At 39.3% G+C, this 24841-nt stretch overlaps 1 protein-coding gene across 1 annotated transcript in view; it reads right to left on the bottom strand.

Moving 5' to 3' along the window:
• Nucleotides 1-24841, bottom strand: part of LOC118995803 (protein POLR1D) — a 43677-nt gene that overhangs the window by 5569 nt on the left and 13267 nt on the right. Inside the window, exon 2 of the mRNA XM_037058887.1 lies at nt 10599-10673. Within this exon, the coding sequence (XP_036914782.1) occupies nt 10599-10673 (75 nt within the window). The remainder of the gene's footprint in view (nt 1-10598; nt 10674-24841) is intronic.

The following is a 24841-nucleotide window of genomic DNA, read 5'->3' as shown; positions in this document are numbered from 1 at the left end:
AGACTGAATGTGAGACATATTATATAATCTGCCTGTTACCTCTTATCAGTTAGATGGAGATAATAATAGTTACTGTCTTGAAGGGCTGCATGCAGATCAAATGAGAACATGTCAAGTGCTGAGACTAACACCCAATTAATAACAGTAAGTGTTAGCTTTGGTGCATATCCTACTTTTACTACTTAATTAGCTGTCTGACAATGGGCAAGTTACATAACTCCTGTGTAAATCAGTTTTCCCCATTTAAGTGAGAGTCAGAAATACTTACCTTGTAGAGCTACTGTGAGGATTTAATGAGATAATGCATAAAGCATTTAGCACAGAGCCTGGCATACAATAAATCTTCAATACATGTTACCTAAGGGCCTATAATTTCTTACTCACAATTCCAAAACTTAAAAACATCTGAAAATCAAGTTCATTTTATGATACCACAACTCATTTGGCAGCAAATCTGACCTAAGCTCACACTCGGGTATTCATGTCCAGTCTTTGTTCCATTTAGGGTAGGCACTCATATGTTTTGCTAAAGGAATGGTAACATTTTGAGCAAGAACCATTGGGGGTACTTGTGCACACCATATGTGCTACAGTCACTTTTTAAAGTGTGAAATTTATACCTAAATTTAGAAGGTAATCTGGATCCAAGGGTTTAAACAAGAAATTATAAATTCCTTGCAGAAAAAAAAGCAGAAAATAACCCATGCTATTATTATTCACTGCCTCTCCATGAAAAAGTATATATATAGCCCTCAAATAACTTAATTTACTAGGGATTTTTTCCATGGTGGCAACCCAACAGAACATTCCAGTTTCAAATCACTTGGGATGATAAGTTACTCAAGAATATAATAGAATATCTGATGTTTCTATTTTATTAATAGAATATCTGATGTTTCTCAATTATATATACTAGTGTGTATATATATATATACACACACACATACAATACATACATACATACAATTATATATACTAGTATGTGTATATATATATATACACACATACATATATGAGTTACATACATATATATGAATTACCAAGAAAAAGTTAATGAGATATTCTATAGAAATTTTCATAAAAATAGTTAAAGTAAAAAAGTTCCAGTATTTAGAAAGATTAGACTTTTATATCTGAAAAGTTTCACTTTCTAGGCTATCTCAGTTCTCCATGGACACCAAGGTCAATAGGAACTGGGTATTACCTCTGAGCTTATAACTTGCATTTCCTAATATTTTTGGTAGGTAGGTGGTTTCCATGGCCGCTTGCAGATTTAAATTTTTCTACTCATGTTCTTTGTGTTTACCCTTCAGCAAATTACTCTGTTCTCATCTATCATGTCAGAATATTACTTCATTTCACTGATCTCTCTCTGCCTTTTTTTTCTCTTAGTGCCATTTTTCCCTGTGTTTGAGATGACATGACAAGTCAGCAGTAGATGAATATCTAACTCAACTGCTGGACTGCCATTTCCAGCCAGCACTGGGGTGGAACCCTGAGCCCTGCAGTAAAGGCTCAGGTCGTGGCTGCTCCCTGCGCCTGCTCTATGTCACTAAGGACGGGGCAGCTGTGTGCCTGTCTGTAACTCACCCATGCAACGCTGACTTTCTCGCCCTGGCTAGTTATCTTTACTTTTGGTTTTATAAAGTTATAAAACCTCTTCTCATGTGTGAAGAGACAGATTTAAGGTGTTAGCACCATAAATTGATATAAAACTCTAAACATAATGAGACTGGTTAATACTACTCTGGAAAGTAGGCCTGACAGCACCAGCAGACTGAAGATCCAGCATTCCATCTACGTCAAACTTGAAAAATGAAGCCATTGCGTTCACTTTCGAAGCTGTCAGCCCAGAAGCTGTGCTGAAGGTTCCTGCACACCGCAGGAAGGGCAGACTTCTGGAGAGTCTGCCCTTAGAGAGACTAAGCCTTTCATCTTTACTTATTTATTTATTTGAATAGGCATACTGTAGAACATAATTGCAAAAATAAGGTGCTTTCTTCCTGTAGTTATCACACTAAACTTAGGTAAAACAGTAAACTGTAAAACAAACTTAGAGAACAAGAATGGGAAGACATATGTAATTTTTTTCAGATTTTGATACTTTTGTCTCTCTGCTATTAAAGGATGGAGATAGCATTCTACAGATCTAGACCTGCCACTTTGGGTTTATAAAATACTGTCATGAATATGACCCATCCAGTAGTGACACATGATCATCAGCCAATAATAACAGCTCTTAGTGATGCTAACACTTATGAAACAATCACCCTGTGCTCATTCCATTTCTCCGACCACAGGACATGGAGCTGGGATTGCAACCAGGGAGTCTGACTCTAGAGCCCACCCTCCCCAACTATTTCAGATGAAGCAGGAGGAGCAGAAAGGCGCACTGCAGTCTATCAGATGGCCAATTTCCAGAGCAGTCAGGGAAAGAAACTGTAGGTGAAAAGCCCATCAGCATATGTGTAGCTCAGGCTTCTCTGTCTAGGACAGGCACCAGGAAGCAGATCTGTCCGCAGCACCAAGTCACCCAAGAATAGCTGTCTACTCACAAGCCCAAAATAAGGACAAAGGCAGAGAACTTCCCAAACACATTTGAATTGACTTTGCTTTTTGGGAAATACAATAGGCAGTGGAAAATTATGGTTCTAACTTTTAGAGTTTGGGAAAATGAGTCCTTGTGATCATGGAAGCAAGGTTCCAGCCAATGCATCCCACCCAATTCATCCCTTCATTTCACGGCCAAACCCATCCCCACACCAGCAGACAGCACTTTATCTTCCATTCTCTACATATCTGTGCCCTCTCAGAAACAAGCAAAAGTATGCTTCCAACATGCCAGGAAGTAAGGGCACTATTTTAAAGTCCTGATTACAACTCATTTTGTTGTTTAATGCTGGCGCAACTACCATAACCCCCCACGTGGCTAGTTTATAATCTGACAATCAAATGCCTCAGCAGTGGCCACATGAGAAATTCTTTTATAGTGTTATGATCCCCATTACTAAACTGTTCATCTTTAATTTTTCTGCATACAACAGTCCTGAGGCCCACAGTAGTTTTTTAGTTCACTTTGTATGTCATACCACACCTCTAAAGTGATGAAAAATAGTTGACACAGATGTACATAGCTATATTTATTTTTACAAATATTTCATGTTTCATATGTAAGGCATTATGCTAGGTCCTGAGGTGAAGACAAACACCAGATTCTGTCTCTGTATTTCTGCTCTTTGGGGGACTACTGAGAGGAAAGAAGCTCCGGGAAGATGAAATTCAGAAGCAGATATGGACATAGTGGTGAAATGGGGTAGACAATAGGCTATGTCCTTGGCCTCCTGCCTTCCCAGCAACAGAAAACATTTACACGGCCATATGATCCAGTGGAAACTTTCTGGGCTCTCTGATCCACTTTCAGAACTGGATAGAAAAGGAAGCAGGGGCAGGAAGCATTGGTGATGTTTTCATGTTAACAAACAATAATCCACAGAAGAGAGGTAGTACGCAGCTAGAGACAAGAAAGCTAACTTCTAGGCCCATCAGCAGCTGGCTAGCCACAGCCTGGGAAACCTCTTTGGGCCCCGGGTTCTTACACTGTAAAGAAAAAGCTTTGGATTTCTGTGGCCCTGAAATACTGCCAAGAGCCTCAGCCATGCTGAGCCTCACTCTGAAATTCAAGCACTTTCTCTTTCTAGCTGCTGCACTGGGCTCACCTGTTCACGTGTCACTTTCCACAAGTGGATGAACAACTTTAAGGCCAGGAAAGCACCTTCTTTATTGCTGCCTATGTTTGGCTTCTTACCATACCTACTGGTGCTCTGTGAATATTCAAATGAGTATAAATGCAATGCCCAAATAATCCAAAGCTGATGACATAGAGTAGAAGAATGATGTAGGTGACAGTCTCCCTATGATCCCATGCCAGACAGAAAGCACCCCAAAATGTCATTCCCTTTAAAAACAACTAGGTTAAAAAATGAAGAATCATTTTCTGCCAGATTAGACCTTTGGGACTTTTTGTACCAAAAGATAAGCCTTTCCGAGTCTAAGGCTGAAGTTCTACAGGCACTAGACACAAGAATGTGACCAGAATAAAAACAGCTTTGTAGCCAATGAAGTTGAGCGTGTTTCTAAAATTTATTCTTAATGTCAACTCAAAAGAAGTCACATGGGCCAATATTTCAGCTTCTCTGAAGCCTTTGTCAAGAACACTTCTAAAGAGATTCTTCTGATGAGATACTTTCAAGTATAGAGCAGCAAATGGTTGTTTTCCTTATAAAATAAAAATGGCCTTACACTTGCATTCCCTTTAGTTCATCCATTTCTTTCTGGTGATGATCCAACTACCTCATCAAGATCATTTTATGTAATATTGAAGAAGAAAAAGTAATGTCACTCTAGTTTTATTTTATTAAAGCACAGATAAAGGTCTTCTAGATCAGGGGTATCAAACTCATTTTCACTGGGGGCCGCATCAGCCTTGTGGTTGCCTTCAATGGGCTGAATTTAATTTTAGGACGGTATAAATGTAACTACTCCTTAACAATTAAATGAGAGCTTGGCGTTGCTGCCGGGTAAAAAACAAGGTGCCAGGCCAGTAGACAAGGTGGAGGGCTGGATTTGGCCTGTGGGCCTTGTGTTTGCCACCTGTTATAAATGCTTAGAAAAAGAGGCCCACTAGTAAACAACAAACTGTCTACTCCTTGCAGATCTGTCCAAGGAGGTCCACTGGACAGACATGGATCTGGGGATACCAGGATTTGACACCTGGCTACCCAAGTATAGTCAGGCTGTTTGCCCAGGAAAAATGTGGGGACACTCTGGACACTGCAGAGTGGGTTGGTATCATTCTTTTTAATAAACAGGGATTAGTATAGTGTTTTTCAAATTTATGTGCACTTTAGAATCACCTGGGTATCTTTTTAAAAGTCCAAAACCGTACCTCAAATTAATAGTCTTTGATGGTAGGACACAGACGTCCTTCTCTTCTTCCTTTTTTCTAACTGGAATTAGCAGATTTAATGGTGCTACAATATTAGACCACGTGGAAAAGAATGACAACCTATGGTTGGGATATTTGGAAAGTGGAAGGGACCTGGATCCTCAATAATTTTATGGAACTGCCAATCTAACTGATACGATACCAAAAGAGTGCATTAACACTTCCATAGATCTCAAGATGGCTTGGGTGTATGGTACTCTCCCAGGGGGGCAAAGAGCTGATACTGACATACTAGTTACTTCACTACCAGGAAGTTCTACTAAGCAAAGTGGCACGAAGGTGGTCAGAATAAATGACTTCTGGCTGCCTAGAAACAACTAACTGGTCTTCTTGAACACTTCTCACATAGCAAGAATTCTGACTGGTATTTTTCCTATTCCCTTGTCAAATCATCTGAATGTATGATTTCATTCTATGCTAATTCTTTAGACTGGACCAATGACTAATGTCAATCTGATGGAGGTCCTGCCTTACACCAAAACCCAAAGCAGCCTGCCCCTAACAAAGTTTGTACTAATATGACTCCCACTAGCACAGGAAACTTATCTCAGTAAAGGACAGAGGACTAGAAAGAAGATAAAAGCAGATTTAACTACTGATAACATTCACTGCTCCATGCCAGGACCCTTACTAAGTGGTTTCAGACATACTATCTCACCAAAGTTTTGCAACCATCCTTCCAGGAGGTAGGTATTTTTTTGAATCTGTGTTACATACAGACTGATTCACAATGGATTATTTCATTTTATTATATCACTTCATCCATATATACATCAGAATGAATTTCTAAAAAAATAGCTTTTTAAAAATAACAGCAGTATCACTTTCACACATAAAAATAAATATTAATTCCTTAATAGCATCAAATACTCCAACTTTTAGTTAGTTTGAACAAGAATTCTAATATGGTACATGTTTTACTAGATGTGTCTGAAACCTATTCATCCATCGGGTACTCCTCTTCTTCCTCCTCCATTTCTCCTTGCAATTCAGTCGTTAAACTAGGTTGTTTTTTCCATAGAATGTCACAGCATTTTGGATTTTTGTGACTTTATTCCTCTAGTGTTGTTTGACAGGTTGCTCTGCCCTCTATTTCCTGCAAACTAGTAGTTCTACTGGAGAATTGACCACATTTGAGTACATTTTTTTGACGAGGATGTGTTAAGTGGTAGTATGCCTTTCTTACTGTAGTGCAAAGGCTGATCAATGAATTCAGGTGTTGTCAGGATAACCCAGGAAATTCCCCATCGATTTTTCATCTGAGAGATTTAACAGTCATTGGTGACCTTTACCTAGATTTAATCTATCATTAGGGATGGTAAAATGATGACATTCTTTTTTTAAAAAAGATTTTATTTATTTATTTTTAGAGAGAGGGGAAGGGAAGGAGAAAGAGAGGGAGAGAAGTATCAATGTGTGGGTACCTCTCACGTGCCCCACTACTGGGGACCTGACCTACAATCTAGGCTTGTGCCCTGACTGGGAATCGAACTGGTGACCCTTTGGTTCATAGCCCTCACTCAATCCACTGAGCTACACCAGCCAGGGCTGACATTCCTTTTTTTAGACCAGGGTTACTGAGGTATAATTCATACAGAATAAAAATTATCCTTTTAAATAGTAGTATGAATTTTGACAAATATATGAAGTCATGTAATTACCACAAAAGTCAAAATATAGAATGGTTCCATGATCCATAAAAGTTCTGCAGTAAATCCCTTCCTTCTACCCCCACTTCCTGGCAAACAATGATCCACTCTGGCCTTTCTAAAATGTCATATAAATGAAATCTGCATGATGTTTGGTGTCTAGCTTCTTTCACTTAGCACAATGCTTCTGTAGTTCTTTCCCTTTTTATTATTGAGTAGTGGTGAATGTATGGATATAACCACAATTTCTCTATCTACTCATCAACCAATGGACATCTGGGTTATTTCCAATTTTGAGCTATCATGAATAAAGTTGCTATGAACATTATTGTACAGATTTTTGTGCAGGATTAAGTTTTAAATTCTCTGGTAATTGGTTAGAATTCTGTATGTAAGAAATTGTTAACTGTTTTTCAAAGTGGCTGTACAATTTCACATTTTCACCAACTAATTGTTCCATATCTTCACCTTTACTTGGTACTGGAAGTTTTTAAATTTTTTTATTTTAGTGATTCTAGTGGATATGCTATGGCAGCTGTCATTTTTAACTTGCTTTTTCCTGGTAACTAATGATTTGAGCACCTTTCCATATGCTTATTGGCCAATCTTGTACCATTTTTGATGAAGTGTTTACTCAAATGTTTTGTCTATTTTAAATGAGGTTGTCTCTTAATTAAGAATTACATTATATAGTTGTAATTTTATTATCATATTTTTATCTTACTTTTTCTTGAAGAAATCTCTTTACCATATCCTGTAAGTTGGTTTGGTGGAGATGAACTCCTTTAGCCTTTTCTTGTCTGAGAAGCTTTTTCTCCCTCCTTTGATTCTAAATGATAGACTTGGTGGGTAGGTAATCTTGGTTGGAGGTCCTTGCTTTTCATCACTTTGAAAATTTTGTTAATCTCTTCTGGCCTGCAAAGTTTCTGTTGAGAAGTCAGCTGACAGTCTTACAGGAGTTCTCTTATACTAAGTACTTATCTCTTGTTACTTTTAAGATTCTCTCTTTGTATTTTTAACCTTTGAGATTTTAATTATGATGGACCTTGGTAGGAGCCTCTCTGGGTTTGTCTTACTTGGGACTGTCTGTGCTTCCTTAACTTGTATGTCTACTTCCTTCGCCAGGTTAGGAAAGTTTTCTGTCATTATTTCTTCAAAGAAGTTTTTAATCCCTTGTGCTCTCTGTTCTCCTGGTATTCCTCCAATACGGACGTTGGTATGACTGGTGTTGTCCCAGAAGCCCCTTCAACTATCCTCATTTTAAAATATTCTTTTATCTTTTGGCTGTTCTGATTAGGTATTTTCTGCTTCCTTATCTTCCAAATCGCTGATTTGATTCTCTGCTTCATCTACTTTCCTATCTCCTATAAGGTAGTCTTCATTTCTGTTAGTGTATTCTTAATTTCTGGCTGGCCCAGAAATTTTTATGTTTTCTATCTCATTTTTACGTCTTTATTAAAGTTCTCAATGAATTAATCTAATCTTCCCCACTAAGCATCCTTCTAATCAGTGTTTTGAACTCTGAATCTGGTAGATTGCGTGTCTCCATTTTGTTTAGTTCTTTTCTGGAGTTTGTTCTGTTTTTTCATTTAGGACATGTCTCTTTGTCTCCTCAAGTTGTCAGCCTCCCTGTGTTTGCTTCTATGTATTAAGTAGATCTGCTATGTCTCCAGGTCCTGGTAAAGTTGCCTTACATAGGAGGTGCTGTACGGGACCCAGTGATACAGTCTCCCTGGTTACCTGAGTGGGGTGCTGGTGTGTCCTTTGTGTGGGTTATGTGTCACCTCCAGCTGTACTTGAGACTTGACTACTTTTGGTACATCAATGAGAGGGATTGACCTTTAGGCTGCTTGGTTGTGAGGAATGACCATAGTTATAGTGGAGGAACTATTGGGCAGGCACTGAACCCACAGAGCAGGAGTCACTTTAGCAGGGGTCTGGTGCCTGCTGAGCCTGCCCTCTGGGTTTATCATTTGTGGAGGTGGTTGTATAGTGCTTTGGTGTAGTCTGAAGCTGACCACCAGGTATGTTAGTTCTGGGTCTTCTTGGGATGGGATCTGGTACAGGCCAAGGTCAGCTGCTGCCTGTACTTTGGTGTCACTTTGTATGAACTACAAAGTGATCTGCAGAAGGCTGTCACTTGTACTAGGCTTAGAGGTGCCTGGGAGAGGCCAAGCTGGGAACAAAGGCCAGCTGCCACTATTGCCAATTTCAGGGCCACTTATGGCTGAGGCCAGCTGCTGCTTGTTTGGGGTTTGTGAACCTTTAAGACATTTTGGGAAAGTCCCCAGAGTGAGCCATTTGTATGGAAGAGCCACTAGAAGCTGCATGGGGGAACCTGCAAGTTGGATGGCATGGGGTCTCAGGGAATGAATCATCAGGGCAGGATGAAAGTGTTGCCTAGGTTGATAGAAACTCAGACTTGGAGCCTGCCTGCATTGTGAGAGGAGGCCTTGACAAAGGATAAAGAAACTGCTAGTACTTCTGTCTGGGAGAAAGCTGCCCCTCCAGCCCTCGCCCCAAGGCCAGACAGTTCAGTTTCTCCTTTTATGTCCGCAGTGCTTTTCAAGCTGCTGCCCCAGTACTGAAGCTTAGAGTAAGTGAGTCAGTCATTGTGCATGCGTGAGTTACTGGCTCAGTAAGTGAAGTCAGTCCATGCACAGGCCCTTTAGAGGAATACCTGGGATTCCAGAAGCCCTCCATCTCACTTAGCCACAATCCCTGCTAGTTCTCACAACTAGAAGTTACGGGGATTTCTCTTCCTGGCACTGGAGCTCCGGGCTGGGGGACCTGATGTGAGGCTGGAACCCCTCAATCCTCAGGGGGGACCTCCACAACAAAGATATCCCTCTCTTTCTTCATGGCCACACCATGGCTGTGGGCCTGCCTGTTCTGAATGTCTGCCCCTCCTGCCAGTGTCCATGTGGCTTCTTCTGAACATCTTTAGTTTTTCTTTTGTTCCTTTGCTTTGTGAGAGAGGAAGGGAGAGAGAGAAACATCGATGTGAAAAAGAAACATCAATTGGCTGCCTTCTTGTATGCACCCCAACTAGGGATCAAACCTGCAACCTGGATATGTGGTCTGACCAGGAATCAAATCTACAACCTTTCGGTTACTGGATGATGCTCCAACCAACTAAGCCACACTGGCCAGACTATATCCTTAGTTTTAAGACTTATATTTAGCTAGTCTTCAGGTGGTTCTCAATGATGGTTGTTCTGTAGTTTAGTTGTAATTTTGATATGTATGTGAGGAGGCAAGCACAGCCTTTACCTAAGTTATCATCTTGACAGTAATTCTATTTTTATATTTTACTTTTTAATGGTTCACAGTACTCCACTGTAGTAAATTTTAAATTGTAGGTAAGAGATCTAAAATCAGCATATTTATTGAATGTCAATAATGCTATTGCTAAAGCAATGCTTAAAAGAGGAGACTTGATTCTTAGGACTAAATTTTCCTTTGCTTATATTACTAAGTTTTAACCAGTTCTATTTTGTATAGAAACTGCAAAGGTAAACTTTAATTCTACATGGCTGAATTGTCACATAATCAAAACACTTACAATCAGAATTATTTTAAGTAAAATTTAATTTACTAATGACTATAATTAAATAGTCATTAGTAAGAATTCTTAAATAATGAACACTGACATAACATTACTCTCACATAGGTGCCTTTAAGCACAGTAGTATCTACATGTCTCTTGGGGATTTGGGAACCAAGGGATAAAACCATGACAGGGATTCTTATATACATCCATCCCTCTACCCATTTATTCACGTTATTAGACTTCCCCAGCATCAGCCTCAGCGGTATTCTCTCATACTTGCCTCAGGTGATTTCCTCCAAATCCATGGTTTTACATAACCTCTATTTGCTAATTAAGGCTTTTCTCTTTAGTATTTATTTTAAGTTTTAAGGAATATTACTCAGGCACTTACCAGCCCATGGGTCCCATTGTTTCTGCCCTTGTTTTCCCACGTTTTGCCTCTTTAAGCAGTTCTTCTATTGCTTTCCTGATGGCAAAAAGGAAGAAATTTGAAAGATAGTCACCCTACTACATTCTGAAATCAGTTTATTCTATTTATGTGATCTTGGGAAAGAAACAGCTCTGAAACACAAAATTTCAAAATTGAGGAAGACGTTTTTAAAAATGTTGATAGTTTTGAATAATAAAAATTTAAAAATACACTTTTTATGGGAAAGGGAAAAACACGGAAAGGAAAACTAATAACAAAATACATCCATGTTAAAAATGTCCAAATGAATTATTATTCTAAGAAATACAAATTAACCCAACAATGATGAATCTGTTTTTTGCTCACCTGTTAGTGAGGGAGTAGCAAAATAGATATTCTTTTCTCTACCATTTGGGACCAAAGCTGATATAACATTTCTGGGGGACAATTTGACAACCTGATAAAGGGCCTTAAAAATGATGCATACCTGTTGACCTAAAAATTCCACATTATCCTATGAAATATTCAAATACGTACGCAAAACCATATGTACAAGGATAGTCATTAAACTTGTTAACAACTAAAGAAAATAATGAACACTTTGAGTGTTTACTAAGAAAGACTTAGCTAAAAACTAATGGCATATCCAGATAGAAGACTAGGCAGTCATTAAAAATAAAGACAAATAAATACTCGGCACACAAAGACATTCACTAGATATTTAGTAAATAAAGCTGGGAACAACATATAAAACAATGTACGGGGGTTGGCAAAATTAGGTTTACAGTTGTGAGTATAAGAAACAGTTTATTTTTGTATAATTATTTTTTCTTTAATTATTTATCTATTTTTAATATATTTTATTGATTATGCTGTTACAGTTGTCCCATTCCCCTCCTTCACTCCCCTGCACCCTGCACACCCCTACCCCACCATTCCCCCCCTTTCGTTCATGTCCATGTGTCACAAGTTCTTTAGATTCTGTATTTCCGATAGTATTCCTGCCCTCCCCTGTCTATTTTCTACCTACTGTCTATGCTACTTATTCTCTGTACCTTCTCCCCCCTTTTCCTCCTCCCACTCCCCTGTTGCTAACCCTCCATGTGATCTCCATTTCTGTGGTTCTACTCCTGATCTAGCTGTCCTCTTGGTTTGCTTTTGGATTAGGTGTGGTTGTTAATAACTGTGTGTTTGCTGTCCTTTCACTGTTCATATCTTTATCTTCTTTTTCTTAGATAAGTCCCTTTAACATTTCATATAATAAGGGCTTGGTGATGATGAACTCCTTGAATTTGACCTTATCTGAGAAGCACTTTATCTGCCCTTCCATTCTAAATGAAAGCTTTGCTGGATAGAGCAGTCTTGGATGTAGGCCCTTGCATTTCATGACTTTGGATACTTCTTTCCAGCCCCTTCTTGCTTGTAAGGTCTCTTTTGAGAAATCAGCTGACAGTCTGATGAGAGTTCCTTAGTAGGTGACTGTCCCCTTCTCTCTTGCTGCTTCTAGGATTCTCTCCTTCATTTTAATCTTGGCTAGTGTAATTATGATGTGCCTTGGTGTGTTCCTCTTTGAGTCCACGTTCTTTGGGACTCTCTGAGCTTCCTGGATTTCCTGGAAGTCTGTTTCCTTTGCCAGACTGAGGAAGTTCTCCTTTTTTATTTGTTCAAATAAGTTTTCCATTCGTTGCTGTTCCTCTTCCCCTTCTGGTACCCCTATAATTTGGATGTTGGAACGTTTAAAGATGTCCTGGAGGTTCCTAAGCCTCTCCTCATTTTTTAAAAAATTCTTGTTTCTTCCTTCTTTTCTGTTTGGTTGTTTCTTTCTTCCTTCTGGTCCACTCCCTTGATTTGAGTCCCAGTTTCCTTTCCATCACTATTGGTTTCCTGTGCATTTCCCTTCATTTCAATTAGTTTAGCCTTCATTTGTTCCTCTAATTTGTGGCTAAAATCAACCAATTCTGTGAGCATCCTGATCACCAGTATTTTGAACTGTGCATCTGAAAGGTTGGCCATTTCTTGGTTACTTAGAATTATAGGCTCTGGGCCTTTGAGCTGTTCTTGAGTCATAATGTTTGGTCTGTATGTATGAGGGGCAGAGCCTTAGGTGTTCACCAGGGCCAGGTGACCCAGTAGCTGGGTTGTGATGCTGTATGTGGGGGCGGGGTCAGAGTGGGAAAAAAAATGGCGCTTTGCTCCGCTCCATTCTCCCTTAGATTTCAGCCCCCTCTGCGGCTTCCCACAAGCAAATTGGGCCCCTCTGGTGCTGGTTCCTGGGTGTGTGGGCCCGTGTACTCTCCAGGACCCTGTGGGTCTCTCCAACAAACTCTCTGAGCCTGGGAGCCTCTCCTGCTCCCTGGACCCTGAGAAAGTCTTTCCAGTTGGTGCTTTCAGGCTCTAATTCCCATCGCTGAGGCCCTAGCCTGAGCGGTCTGTCTCACAGTTCGCTCCTTCACTTGGTTTATCTGCACTCGAATGTGTGACCGCAGTCAGCCAGCCGCCCTGTGCCCTCACTGGGTCCACCAGTCGCCACCCCACGTCTGGGATCCACCAACTGCCTCTGCCTCCACTCCTGGGTCAGTGGGACCGAATGATCTTTCCAGCCCGACCCCACTCAGTCGCTGACGGTCCGGCTGAGTGGTTTGCTGTTGTTGAACTTCCGTGCAGTTCAGTTTTCACTATTTTGGCTGTGTTTTTGTTTCTAAAACTTAGCTGTTTTTAAATTTAGTTGTGGGAGGGGGGCACAGTGTTTCCACCTACACCTCCATCTTGGCCGGGAGTGAGCCACGAATGGTTCAGTGCCTAAGGCAGGTTCTGCCGAAAGGACGGATGCACCCAACTGACTCAAAATGTGCAGGTAAAAACACTGGAGTAACTCGTCTCAGTGTAAAAAGTCTACCCACATCCGCACAACTGCGGTTCCTTAGAAGAAAGCACGTTCTCGGTGGCAGGGGAATCACAGCTCTCCTCTTTCCAAGTTTTCCGCCTCTATTTTTATATTATTATTGATTATGAACAACTGTAAACCTACTTTTGCCATCCCTGTATGTAATTTTATTTTAAATTTAATTTACATGCATATATTGCATAGAAAAACATTTGGAGAGATGTTATCAATATAGTAAGATGAGTCTTGGGATGCTTTCTATTTTTTTGTTCGCTTCTCTAAATGTCTTATTTTTTTCTAGAATGAATCTGTATTATCTGTGTAATTTTTATAAAGAGATTTTAAAAACCTGTAAACTTACTTTCTAACCATATTCTGGGACTTTACTATGTCTGAAATACTATGCAAGGGGTGCTATGGGTAGTATAATACAAAGATGATCATCCCTGATTTTATTACTTCTGACACATAAATAATAAAGTTAAGAAAAAAAGAGGTATAAAGGTGCAAACAAATATAATCCAAAGACAGAAGTATGATTCTAATCAAAATATTTTGAAACTGGATAACCATATATTGATTCTGTATGAAAACATTTAATTACACTGTTACAGTACTATTATATTATTTACATAATTCTCAAATTTTAACATCTTGTTAGTTATAAACCATTTTATTTTATATTGACTTTTATTTTAAGCATGTGCATAGTTTGAAAAGAAAATTATTTAAAGACTTGTAATAAAATACAGTACATAGTCTTGTGTGTTATCTTTTCTTATCCACCCAAACAACTTAAACTATCTGTTTCTTTTGGTAGTTACTTCCATATTTCTAACAGTATGCTTTCAAACTATTTTATTACCCTCTTAATCTTCAATATATACATATGGCTATTTTTCTGTAACATTTAAAAGAATTTTTAATAATAGTGAGATTTTAAGTAGTGCCTTTTCAGCTAACTCGGCAGCATGACACTTAAAAACTTTTTTTTAACTTATTTTTAGAGAGACGGGGAGGGAGGGAGAAAGAGAGGGAGAGAGACATTGATGTGAGAAGGAAACACCCATCAGTTGTTCCTGGTACGTGCCTTGACCAGGGACAGAACCCACAGCCAAGGCATGTGCCCTGACCAGGAACTGTACCAGCAACCTTTTGTTTTGTGGGACAACACTCAACCAACTGAGCCACACTGGTCAGGGCAGCAGCATGACACTCCTAATCCACCCTGGGAGGGCCCACTGATGGAGTCGGTGAGGAACTGAAACACTGACCAACTGAGAGCACTTTCTTACCCTGGACTCGCTCAATTAGATTATGTTTCACAGGCCAGCCTGCTGGTATCATGAGTAGATAAATGCATCTGATTACCACATGCTTCTCCTTCTACTTCTTTAAAATAATAATAATACAATCTACCAATGTGATCTGAAGGCTTCGTCTTATACAGTATTTCATGAAAAATTTATCCTATCCAGCTCCAAAACAGAGATCCTTCTCCACCCTTATAGATGTGAGTGCAAAATATCAAAGGGTAAAAATATTCCAAATACCCTATTCCCATTAATTAGTGTAGTAGTTTTCCAAATAAAAACGCAATCAATCATGGTTGTCTTCACCCATGTGCTCTTTTTCTGACAACAAAAGCAGTTAAAAAATCATTAGGGAAAAACTTGTTTGAACAGTTCCCCAATATAAACAAACTATGTATCCAGTACGAATAAACTAGAATGCATTTTCTCATAAAAACTCTGCTAAAACTTTTGGCTAGCTTTCTGGACCAGCCCACAAAAGCCACTTTGAGTTGTAACAATGCTGACCAGCCCACAAAAGCCACTTTGAGTTGTAAATGCTGCACTCCTCCAGGAAACAATACTCAGTCAGGAACCTTGGGAGGACCCTGAGGGCATATTCTAGGCACAGTCAAATGCTATGAAATTTGACAGAGATTCTTCTGCAGTTTTGATTTATTTAAAACTATCTCCAGCACTGTTACTATCTGTCATGATTAAGGAAACCTTCTGATTTACAACTACAATTAAAGGGAAAAGAAGGTATATGAGAAAGACTGCCTGGGGAGAAATGAATTCAATTGTGTTGAAAGATGGTAAAAGGTGGGGCTCAGATTGGGTGGAGATGGCTTTCAGTCGGCCACTCTTCTCATGGGTGAAGCGCACGGCAAACGTGGGAAGCAGTACACCATATCCATGGTAGGAGTAGACCCAAGTTACGGATTTGTAATTGGTTTGACTAACTTACCCAAGGAATATTGCTAATGATCACAGAGGAACAAATCAAAAGGTTCCATGTATTTATGGCTATGAATTTCTTGATCTTTCTATTATACTTCCAGTCTCTTTCACAAACATTTGCACAGCAAGTCCTGGAGAAGGCACTTTCTCTTTATTATTAAAAAAGGCAAAAACTAAAATACATGAAAAAAAAACGAGGCCCAAAAGGGTCAGCACTGTTTTTGCGCTCATTCAAGGAGAACTGAGTGACATGCTGATCCTGGAGGGGCAGAGGAATGAAGGACTGCTCAATGCTTTGTCCTAAACATCTGAGCTTCACCACCTCCCAGACCAAATTCTCCTGTACGAGCTCCCTCTGCAAAGCTTTACTTCCAAGAAGGTAAACAACAATTCCTAGCAATCACGTATTCTCTCATTGAAATAATGACATTACCTTCAAAATTAAGGACGAAACATAGAAAGTCAGGTAGTTTTCCTCACTACTGTAGCCTGGTACTTTTGCTAATGAATTCCTGGGTAAGGAAATAGCAAGTCCAGTTTCTACTGCACATTTTCACAGAGGATAAATACTTAAATTATCAAGCTTATAAAACATCAACATCATGAAACAAGATGGTTTTCAATGAGATAATGAAACAGGGTGTAAACTAAAAACACAGGAAGAGTAAACAGTAGAAAAATATATATGAACTAAGTACACAGTGAACATGAACAATTAAAATATAAGACAAATTTAGTTTCAGTTACAGTAATTTGTATACTTATACCCTTTAAATATATTCAGGGTTTCTTTGTAAAACAAATTCATTTCATTAGAATATCAAGTTCAAAGCAAACAAGAAGTCCAAGAAAGCTAAGTCATTAAGCAGACATTTTTCTGGGCACAGGAACAAACTACAATCAATTTTCAATGATACACCCTAGCTCAGCTTCTTCAGACCTGCCTATTTATTACATTAGCCAGCTGGTACATGCTTAAGGAATGTAAACTAATCATAACAGCAGCTTAAATAAAACCCAAGTTGGAATGCAAATCTGGTGCAAAATCATCTTAAATCCAGAGTCTAACAAATTAGTTTTGAGTTATCTGGGTCCATGTTTCTTTTTATTCATACAAACCAACTGAAAGTCAACTATATCAGGATGTAGAAAAGAGCAAGAAATTTAAGGCTACTAAAGTGATACAACAGAAATCTCAAGGTAAACAGAAGAATAGAGAGATTTTTAAAGTAATAAAATTAGAAAAGCTAAATATCAAGTAACTACTCAAAGAGACAAAGAGAGAGGATCTACATATACCTTTTTTAAAAAAGATTTTTTTTTATTTTTTAGAGAGAGGGGAAGGGAGGGAAGAAAAAAGAGAAACATCAGTGCGTTGATGCCTCTCACATGCCCCCTACTGGGGACCTGGCCTGCAACCCAGGCATGTGCCCTGACTGGGAATCGAACCACAACCCTTTGGTTCGCAGGCCAGCACGCAATCCACTGAGCCATACCAGCCAGAGTTACCTACACTTTCTTGAGAAATGAAGGAAAGTTATGGACTGAATGTTTGTGTCACCCCCAAAATTTATATATTGAAATCCTAAGCCCAATGTGATAGCATTAGAGTCTTTGGGAGATTATTAGATCATAAGGGTGGAGCTCTGATGACTGGGGCTGTGTTATGTGAGACCCCCTAAGAACTCCCTGGCTATGTCTGCTATGTGAGTACACAGTGAGAAGATGGCTGTCCAAGAACCGCACAACAGGCTGTCACCACACATTGAATCTGCCCACACCTTGGTCTCAGATTTCTAGCCTCCAAAACTGTCAAAAATAAACCACGCAGTCTGTGGTATCTGTTCTAGCAGCCTGGATAGACTAAGATAGTTAGGAACATAGACTGAACATTAGATGCTTTCTACATTGTGACTCCCTTAGTCTTTAAAAAGTCATCTTTGAACTAGCTTTTCACAAGACAGATGGAAAAAGAGGTTCAAATACGACACTAAGCCGCTTAAGACTACTCTGAAGGTCTTGATGTGTTCAAACAAACGTGACTGGGTTACAAGCACAAAGACTTCGAAAACCAGGAGAACTGAGTGCAGCACCACTGGCTACTCATGACTGGGAGGCATCTGACAGGCCTAGCACATCACCAATGCTTACATCCACGCTGTCCACGTGCACTACCCATCAAAGCACCAGGCAGAATTTAAGAGGAACTTCATTAAAATGATCTAAATTTCCTCCTATAATGGAGTGCTAAGGCTTGGAGAGAGAAACTGAACAATTCACCTGATCTTCAGTAAGGATTTGCTATCAGACCACAAAACATTCTGATTAAAAAATATGGACAGATGGTGTGGATCTCTGCTGGTATCTGCAAACAGCTGCCTATAGGCTTCTGACCAGTTGGCAGCATTAGTGGCCATGATCATGCGGTTCAGCAGAACCCACAGGACGAAGTCTGTGTGCTGTATTACTTAGTACTTCAGGTGTAGATATAGATGAAGAAATTCAGGGCATCCTTATTTAATTTCAGAAAATATCAAACTGTCTGGGCTCACCTATTACCTATAAAGAAAGGTAAGAAAATTCAAATTGCAGAAAAGGTTTATAAAGACAAGTAAAACCCTCTAAGGACAATGAGGTCATTTGGGAAATGAAGAGAATTATTCATAGGTAAAAGATGGAGGTAGGAGAAGTTAATTCTGTTAAGTTCTATTAAATTTAGCCAACCTCTATCAAGCACTTGCGTTGTAAGGTATGACAGTTTATACTGTGAGCGAGGCCCTTCCCCGAAGGGCTTTAACTACCGGTGACTGTGTATGTCTTTAATAAATGTGCTTTAGAAACAAATAATTGGATTACTTAGGAGAATGCAGGAAGTTCCAATACTTACTATATAACAAATGGAGGGAGTCGTAAAAAACGTTGCCTAACTTTTTAAAAACAACTTATGCCAATAACACACTGGAAGATGACAGAGGAACATGAATCTGAACAGAGGATTAACAAGACTTTTTGACTTCATACTAACATGGACTGAAGGGGGGAAAAAGTGGTATTTTAAGCAAGGCTGGAAAAATCAGTTAAATATGTGGCTTGCTTTTTCTTTCTTAATTTTTTTTACTATGATGATAATAGTCTCACAGGATTGTTACAAAGATGAAATACGGTATTTACTTAGATCCAAATGTTCTAAATTTTATCAGAAGCACAAGAAATGCAATAGATATTTTTTCACTTGACTGAACTAGAGTTCAGGGAACTTGTTTTTTTCATCTTAGTTTTCCCTATGCCTGTCATATGGTAGGTATTAAATAAAAATCTGAGGAAATGAACAGGTTCAGGGTGTGAGTGAAACATGCCAAAAATGCAAGGGTTTAAAAATAAAAATATTGTATCTATAGCCAGTTGGAAGAGGCAAGACAAAGAAGAAGACAGGAGAGACAAAGAAGAAGACAGGAGAGAAAAAGAAAGAATATGTCACTGGGCAAAGAAATGTGACAAAGGAATTGGTGGCCATCGGTTTCTTGTGCAATCTCCAGGCGTGGCCAAATTTGAGCAGGACCATGACAGTCCCACATCAAAAATAATGTCATAGTGGGACACTACAAACACCGGCTGAGGACACTGAAACAGCTGTCAAACGAGGCAAAGCTAGGATTTTTTCTATCAGGATTGAGATCTTTAATCCTCTAGGGCTCCTAGAAAATCTCAGCAAGATTTCACATCTAGAAAATACTTTTCCCTCAGTACATTACCAATCAGAGATGAACTGCCTTTGTTTAGCTTTGAAATACCATTCTTTTGCTTCATTATGCAAATGGTTAAAAGCCCACTTCATTCACATATGTTAACATTCTCTAAACTCCCTCCATCTCTTAGTGAAGATGTTCATTGTTCTTTGAAATGAAAGTGTGTTAGTGTTGGAGTCCAAGGAGGCTAATACAGAAACCTGGAGATGTCAGAGTGAGGGCGACTGGCTTGTCTCTGCAAGGCCTCAGCCAGACACTGTAGGCCCTGTGGGATTACCACATCCCATAGCCTTAGCTTGGCTAGAACGGGTCGAAGCCCAATTTGGCTAGGACACTCAGCCTGACTGCAGACCCACAGCTGCCAATGCATGTAGAACTTTGTTTAGGCTACACTCTGTCCAAATAGTTCTCCACTCAGCCACATCATTATCACTGGGCAGGGGTCAGATGCCCACTGCTCCACCAGCCTTCATTATCTCCCCATATGCTTCCCGTCAATGGGTGCAACTGCCCCTTCTTCTCAGGCCCACCAAGGGGCAAATAAAGTCCCTTACACCAGAGTTCTAAGGATTTAAGAGTTGTAACATAAACTAAAAAATATTAAATAAAATATACTCCTCCCTGCTACCATGACAGATACACAACAAAAGTAAAAACACGGGTAAAGTTATGATTATTTAAAAGACTGAAAGTCAGCAAAATATCAAAGATGACATAATTAACTAATTGCACACATTGGTTATTCTGTTAATGAGTTGGTAATATTTAGATAAATACAGATAAAATGAGACATATAATTCAGCCTGGACTGGTTGGTGATTCCCAGAAAGGAGGGGATCTGGGGGACTGGGTAAAGAGGTAAAGGGATTGGGAAGTACACATTGGTAGTTACAGAACAGTTCCAGGAATGTAAAGTACAGCATAGAGACCACAGCCAATAATACTGTGATAACTATATATGGTGCCAAGTGGGCACTGGAAATACTGGGGGGGGGGAATACTTTGTAAACTACACAATTGTCTATCTACTGTGTTATATACCTGAAACCAACACAAAATAATACTGAAAGTAAATTGTAATTAAAAAAATAAAATTAATTAATTAAGATTGGGGAAAAAAGACACATAATTCATATATATTCCACAGATGTATATTCTCTACTTGTTTGATTTCAGCAAAATCACCAATTATATTGTTATAATCAAGATGCTTACATAAATTATGTTCTATGGCCTGTAATAATCTAAAATATTAAAAAGGAAAATGTAACTAATTCAATGTGGACAAAATTTGAATATATTTGTCAAACTGTAAATTACCTTAAATATAAAAAATTGAAAATCTAAATTTCATGTTTTAAAATTTTCCTGTAAAATAATAAGATGGTTAATGAATCACTATCAAACTTCTTGTCGGATCTATGTAAACCTACACATGTACACATATATGAGTAATATGATTTAACATTACAAATATTAGCTTCCAATTATAACTATTCCTAATACTGTACTAAGTCATGAGAACCTCCAAAGCCATCAACTGAAAGCCTAAGACAAGCAAGAAAATGGAAGCTTAGCACTACCAGGAACCAGTATTTTCTTATAGTACAATCTATTGTATTCATGGTGAAACAGTTTGACAAGTTAATGTGTCTTTTCTCTTCTAAACCACTTCCGTGGCTCAAATCCTTCCTGTACTCTAAAACAGTATCAGCTCCAAAGTCAACAGCATAACCCACCAGTCTCCATGTATCCAAGCTTCCCTTTATTCAAGGATGCAGGTCAAAACATGAAAAGGATGTTTCCTGGGTTCTTAATTGCACTGAGCACAGGATCCCCAGTGACAGAGGAATTCACTCATGTTTGTATACATAGAGGGCTGCCTTTCTTGCCTAGATTTAAGAAAGTTCTCCTTTGAATATCAATATAATAAGCACTTAATATGCACCACTAGAGATATGATGAAAAATAATGGCAACAGTGCCCATGTACTTAATTCTTACAATTCCTCTATGTAACTGTTATTTTATAGACAAAGAGATAAGAAGAAAATAAGAGAAAGTTAAGAAACTTACCAAGGCCACAACAGCCAGTAAGTGATGGGGCTGTGATGTGAACTCAGGATCTTAATTAACCCTTACACTTAGATGACCCTGTAGCTGTATTAAAAGGGATGACCCCAACCCTTAAGACTCCCAGTTTAGTGAGCGAGGCAAGTAAAGAAATGGCCGCAATATTTTACTCTACTTATTTGTATTTATGACAAGAACTGCTGTAATGAAGACAACATGATAGTCCTTTCACCTGGATTCTGACACTCATATGTCCACAGCTACCCTTTTCTAGTGACCTCTGAGGGTGGGCCATCCTTACAGAGAGATAACTTCTTCAGTTGATTCATACTTGTTTAGCTCTTAGAGGAAAACCTTATTTCTCAGTTCCCAATACAGCTCACCATAGGGAAGACCTCATAATGAAATGGCCTCGTGTTCAAAGTAGTATTTTTAGAAATATTTATTCTTAAATTCTGATTAAGAAGCACCCAAAAAATACAGTGATTCATTTCAGTTCATATTATAAGACCTCTCATTAAATGTGCCATGGTAAATTTTATATAAGTTATGCAGAAAAGCATCTATTACTAAAAAAAACTTTGTGGAGGTGAAATGCGGATGATTAAAGAATTAACTCAGAAATAGTAAACTCTAACTAGAAAAGCCCATGAATAACACCATGTCAGTAACAGTGTATCTGTTCAACAGGTATATGTGTGTGTGTGTGTGTGTGTATATATATGTATGTGTATATATATTTAAACTTAATTTATATATATAAACTTTAATATATATATATATATATATATATATATATACACACACACACACACACACTACTAAAATATCAGTTGGGAGAATTAAAACCAAAGAATATTAAAGTCAAAATAGTTACTGAGCTCTTTAACACAATGAAAGTATTTTGTGATATCCTGAAAAAGACAGACACTTTGAAGAACAAAACTGATGAAAACAAAACTGCAAAAGAAAAAAAAAAGTTTAAAGTCTAGGAAGATGGGTGTGGAAAGGAGCTAATATCACAACAGAGAAAAGCTAACATGGTAGCTGCCTGAATTTAGTAAAGGACAAAAATATGACAGAAATGTCAAATAAAATTCAAATTCTAATTCTAATTCAAAAAAGGAAAAAGGACACAATAATTGTCCAAAAGAAAATATTGCAATATGAAGCCTCTGAGTTGGCCTCTATGGCTTCCTTTAATGAGGGCTGAAGTTTGACATTCTATCCTTTGATAAACATACCACACACCAGAAAACCACCTCACCAAAAGCATAGGCTATGAACTATAGTCTCAATCTAAAAAGAGCTTTATTTCGTACAAATGATGTGCAGTTTTCTGCAGACTGTCCTAAACAATGCTTCACAGTTTTTGGCTCTCAGCCCCAAGAATGGCCTACTCAGCAGAAAGTCTCGTCAGCCCACTGAAGCTATTTTTTCAGTTGTGTCAAGAGTGGTAGGGCCCCCGCCTCCTCCCCCCATGGGAGCAGTGGTTGGGCTCAGCTGCAGTGGAGCGTTTGCCCTGAGATGGAGCCCCATTATTGTGGCCAGGGGCCCTAGGGCAGGAATCTGGGCAGCCCCAAGACTTACGGAGTCAAGGGAGTATCCCCAACTAGCCAAGATGCAGGGGTTCTTACAGTGAGTGTTTAAAAAGCCCCACCACATCAGATGGGGTGTGGGGCCGGGGGAAGGCAGGCACAGGCATCATAGAAACCCAAACAGCACAGGGGGAGATGCTGGACCAAAAAGGCCTGTCAATCTAGCCTGGTGGTTAGGAGGTGGACTCACATGAAACTCCCAAAAGTTTGGTTAGTTGATTAGTTTTTTTGAGAAAACACCCAGGGGAAGAAAGAAGGCTCTCTTGCTCATGATCTGCACTTGGATGGTGGCCTAACCTGTTCTACCCATGGGCCAAGTGGTCTTAGCAGCCACGTGACCCATGGCCTTCAGGAGGTAGCCTCTCTTACTCTTTGGCCACCTGGTCATGCATTTGCCAGTTGCATTTGTGTGCTCTCCCCAGGAACACGGGACCTTGTGGCCCCAACAGCCTCATGGCACATGGCTTCTAGGGAGCCTGAAACAGGCAGCAGCTGGGAACAAGCTAAGCTACTTGGATGACTGCTTAGCAGCTGCCTGCAGACTCCAAAAAGATGGTACTTTAAAATGAAGGAACTCGGGACAACTGGCTTTTGTTTTGGTCTTGCTGAGGATGATTGGACTTTGTCTTGGTTTTGTGGAGGAGATCAGCTTTGAGACAGGGAGTCCACCACTCTCCCAGAGAGCACAGCACCTGAATAAAAACCTCTTTTCTTTTGCATAAGCCCCTGCCTAATGGGTTTGGCTTTTTCTGTGACAGGCAGACAACCTCCCTTTTTTGGTTTGGTAATAATAGAGCTCTGATGCAATGCAAACATATTCTTATAGATGCTAAATTCAGCAGCGCGGGAGGGACCACTAGAAAGGCTGCAGAGATAACTAAAGAGAAAGAACCGGCACATGGGACTAACTAGCCACTACAGGAGAAAAGTCCAAAGCATGAAAAATTCCATTACTGATCAAACTGATCTAACTTATATTTTATTTTTTGTAGATTTTATTTATTTATCTTTAGAGGGAAAGGGAAGAAGAGAGGGAGAGAAATATCAATGTATGGTTGCCTCTGCCGAGGACACACAATGTATTGTGTGTCCCCTGCTGGGAACTGGCCTGTAACCCAAGCATGTGCCCTGACTGGGAATCACACCACGATCCTCTGGTTTGCAGGCCCATGCTCAATCCACTGAGCTATACCAGCCAGGGCTGATCAATCCAACTTTTAAGTGTACATCACACCAACATATCAATTGCCAAAAGAAAGAAACTACAGAGAGTAATACAATTGGTGACTTGGGCATCAGAAGCCAGATGCAACACAGTCAAGAACCAGCCAACTCTGAAGCAGACTTTACTATTCAGGTTTTAAATTACTGACATATTATGATATAACCAAGAAAGGAAATATGAAAGCATGTTCTGGAGCAAATGTTTCATGATTCATCTTACCACATATCAAAAACCTTAAACATAGTCTCCTGTCCCTGTATTACTGCTATACTCTAGGATGCTACACATGTTAGAACCACCTCGTTTACTACTGACACACAACCCATGCTTGCAGCTGTTGGACTGGCCAGAGCAATGCTAACGAAGAACTTAGACTGTGTGACACATGGAACGGACACCCAACTGAGAAAGCGGGGGAAATGCTGAGAGACAGATCATTCTGATTACC

Source organism: Sturnira hondurensis, unplaced genomic scaffold (genome assembly GCF_014824575.4).
Source record: "Sturnira hondurensis isolate 20B ecotype Veracruz unplaced genomic scaffold, ASM1482457v3 Scaffold0010428, whole genome shotgun sequence".
Lineage (NCBI taxonomy): Eukaryota > Metazoa > Chordata > Mammalia > Chiroptera > Phyllostomidae > Sturnira > Sturnira hondurensis.
This window is presented reverse-complemented; position numbering and strand designations above follow the sequence as displayed.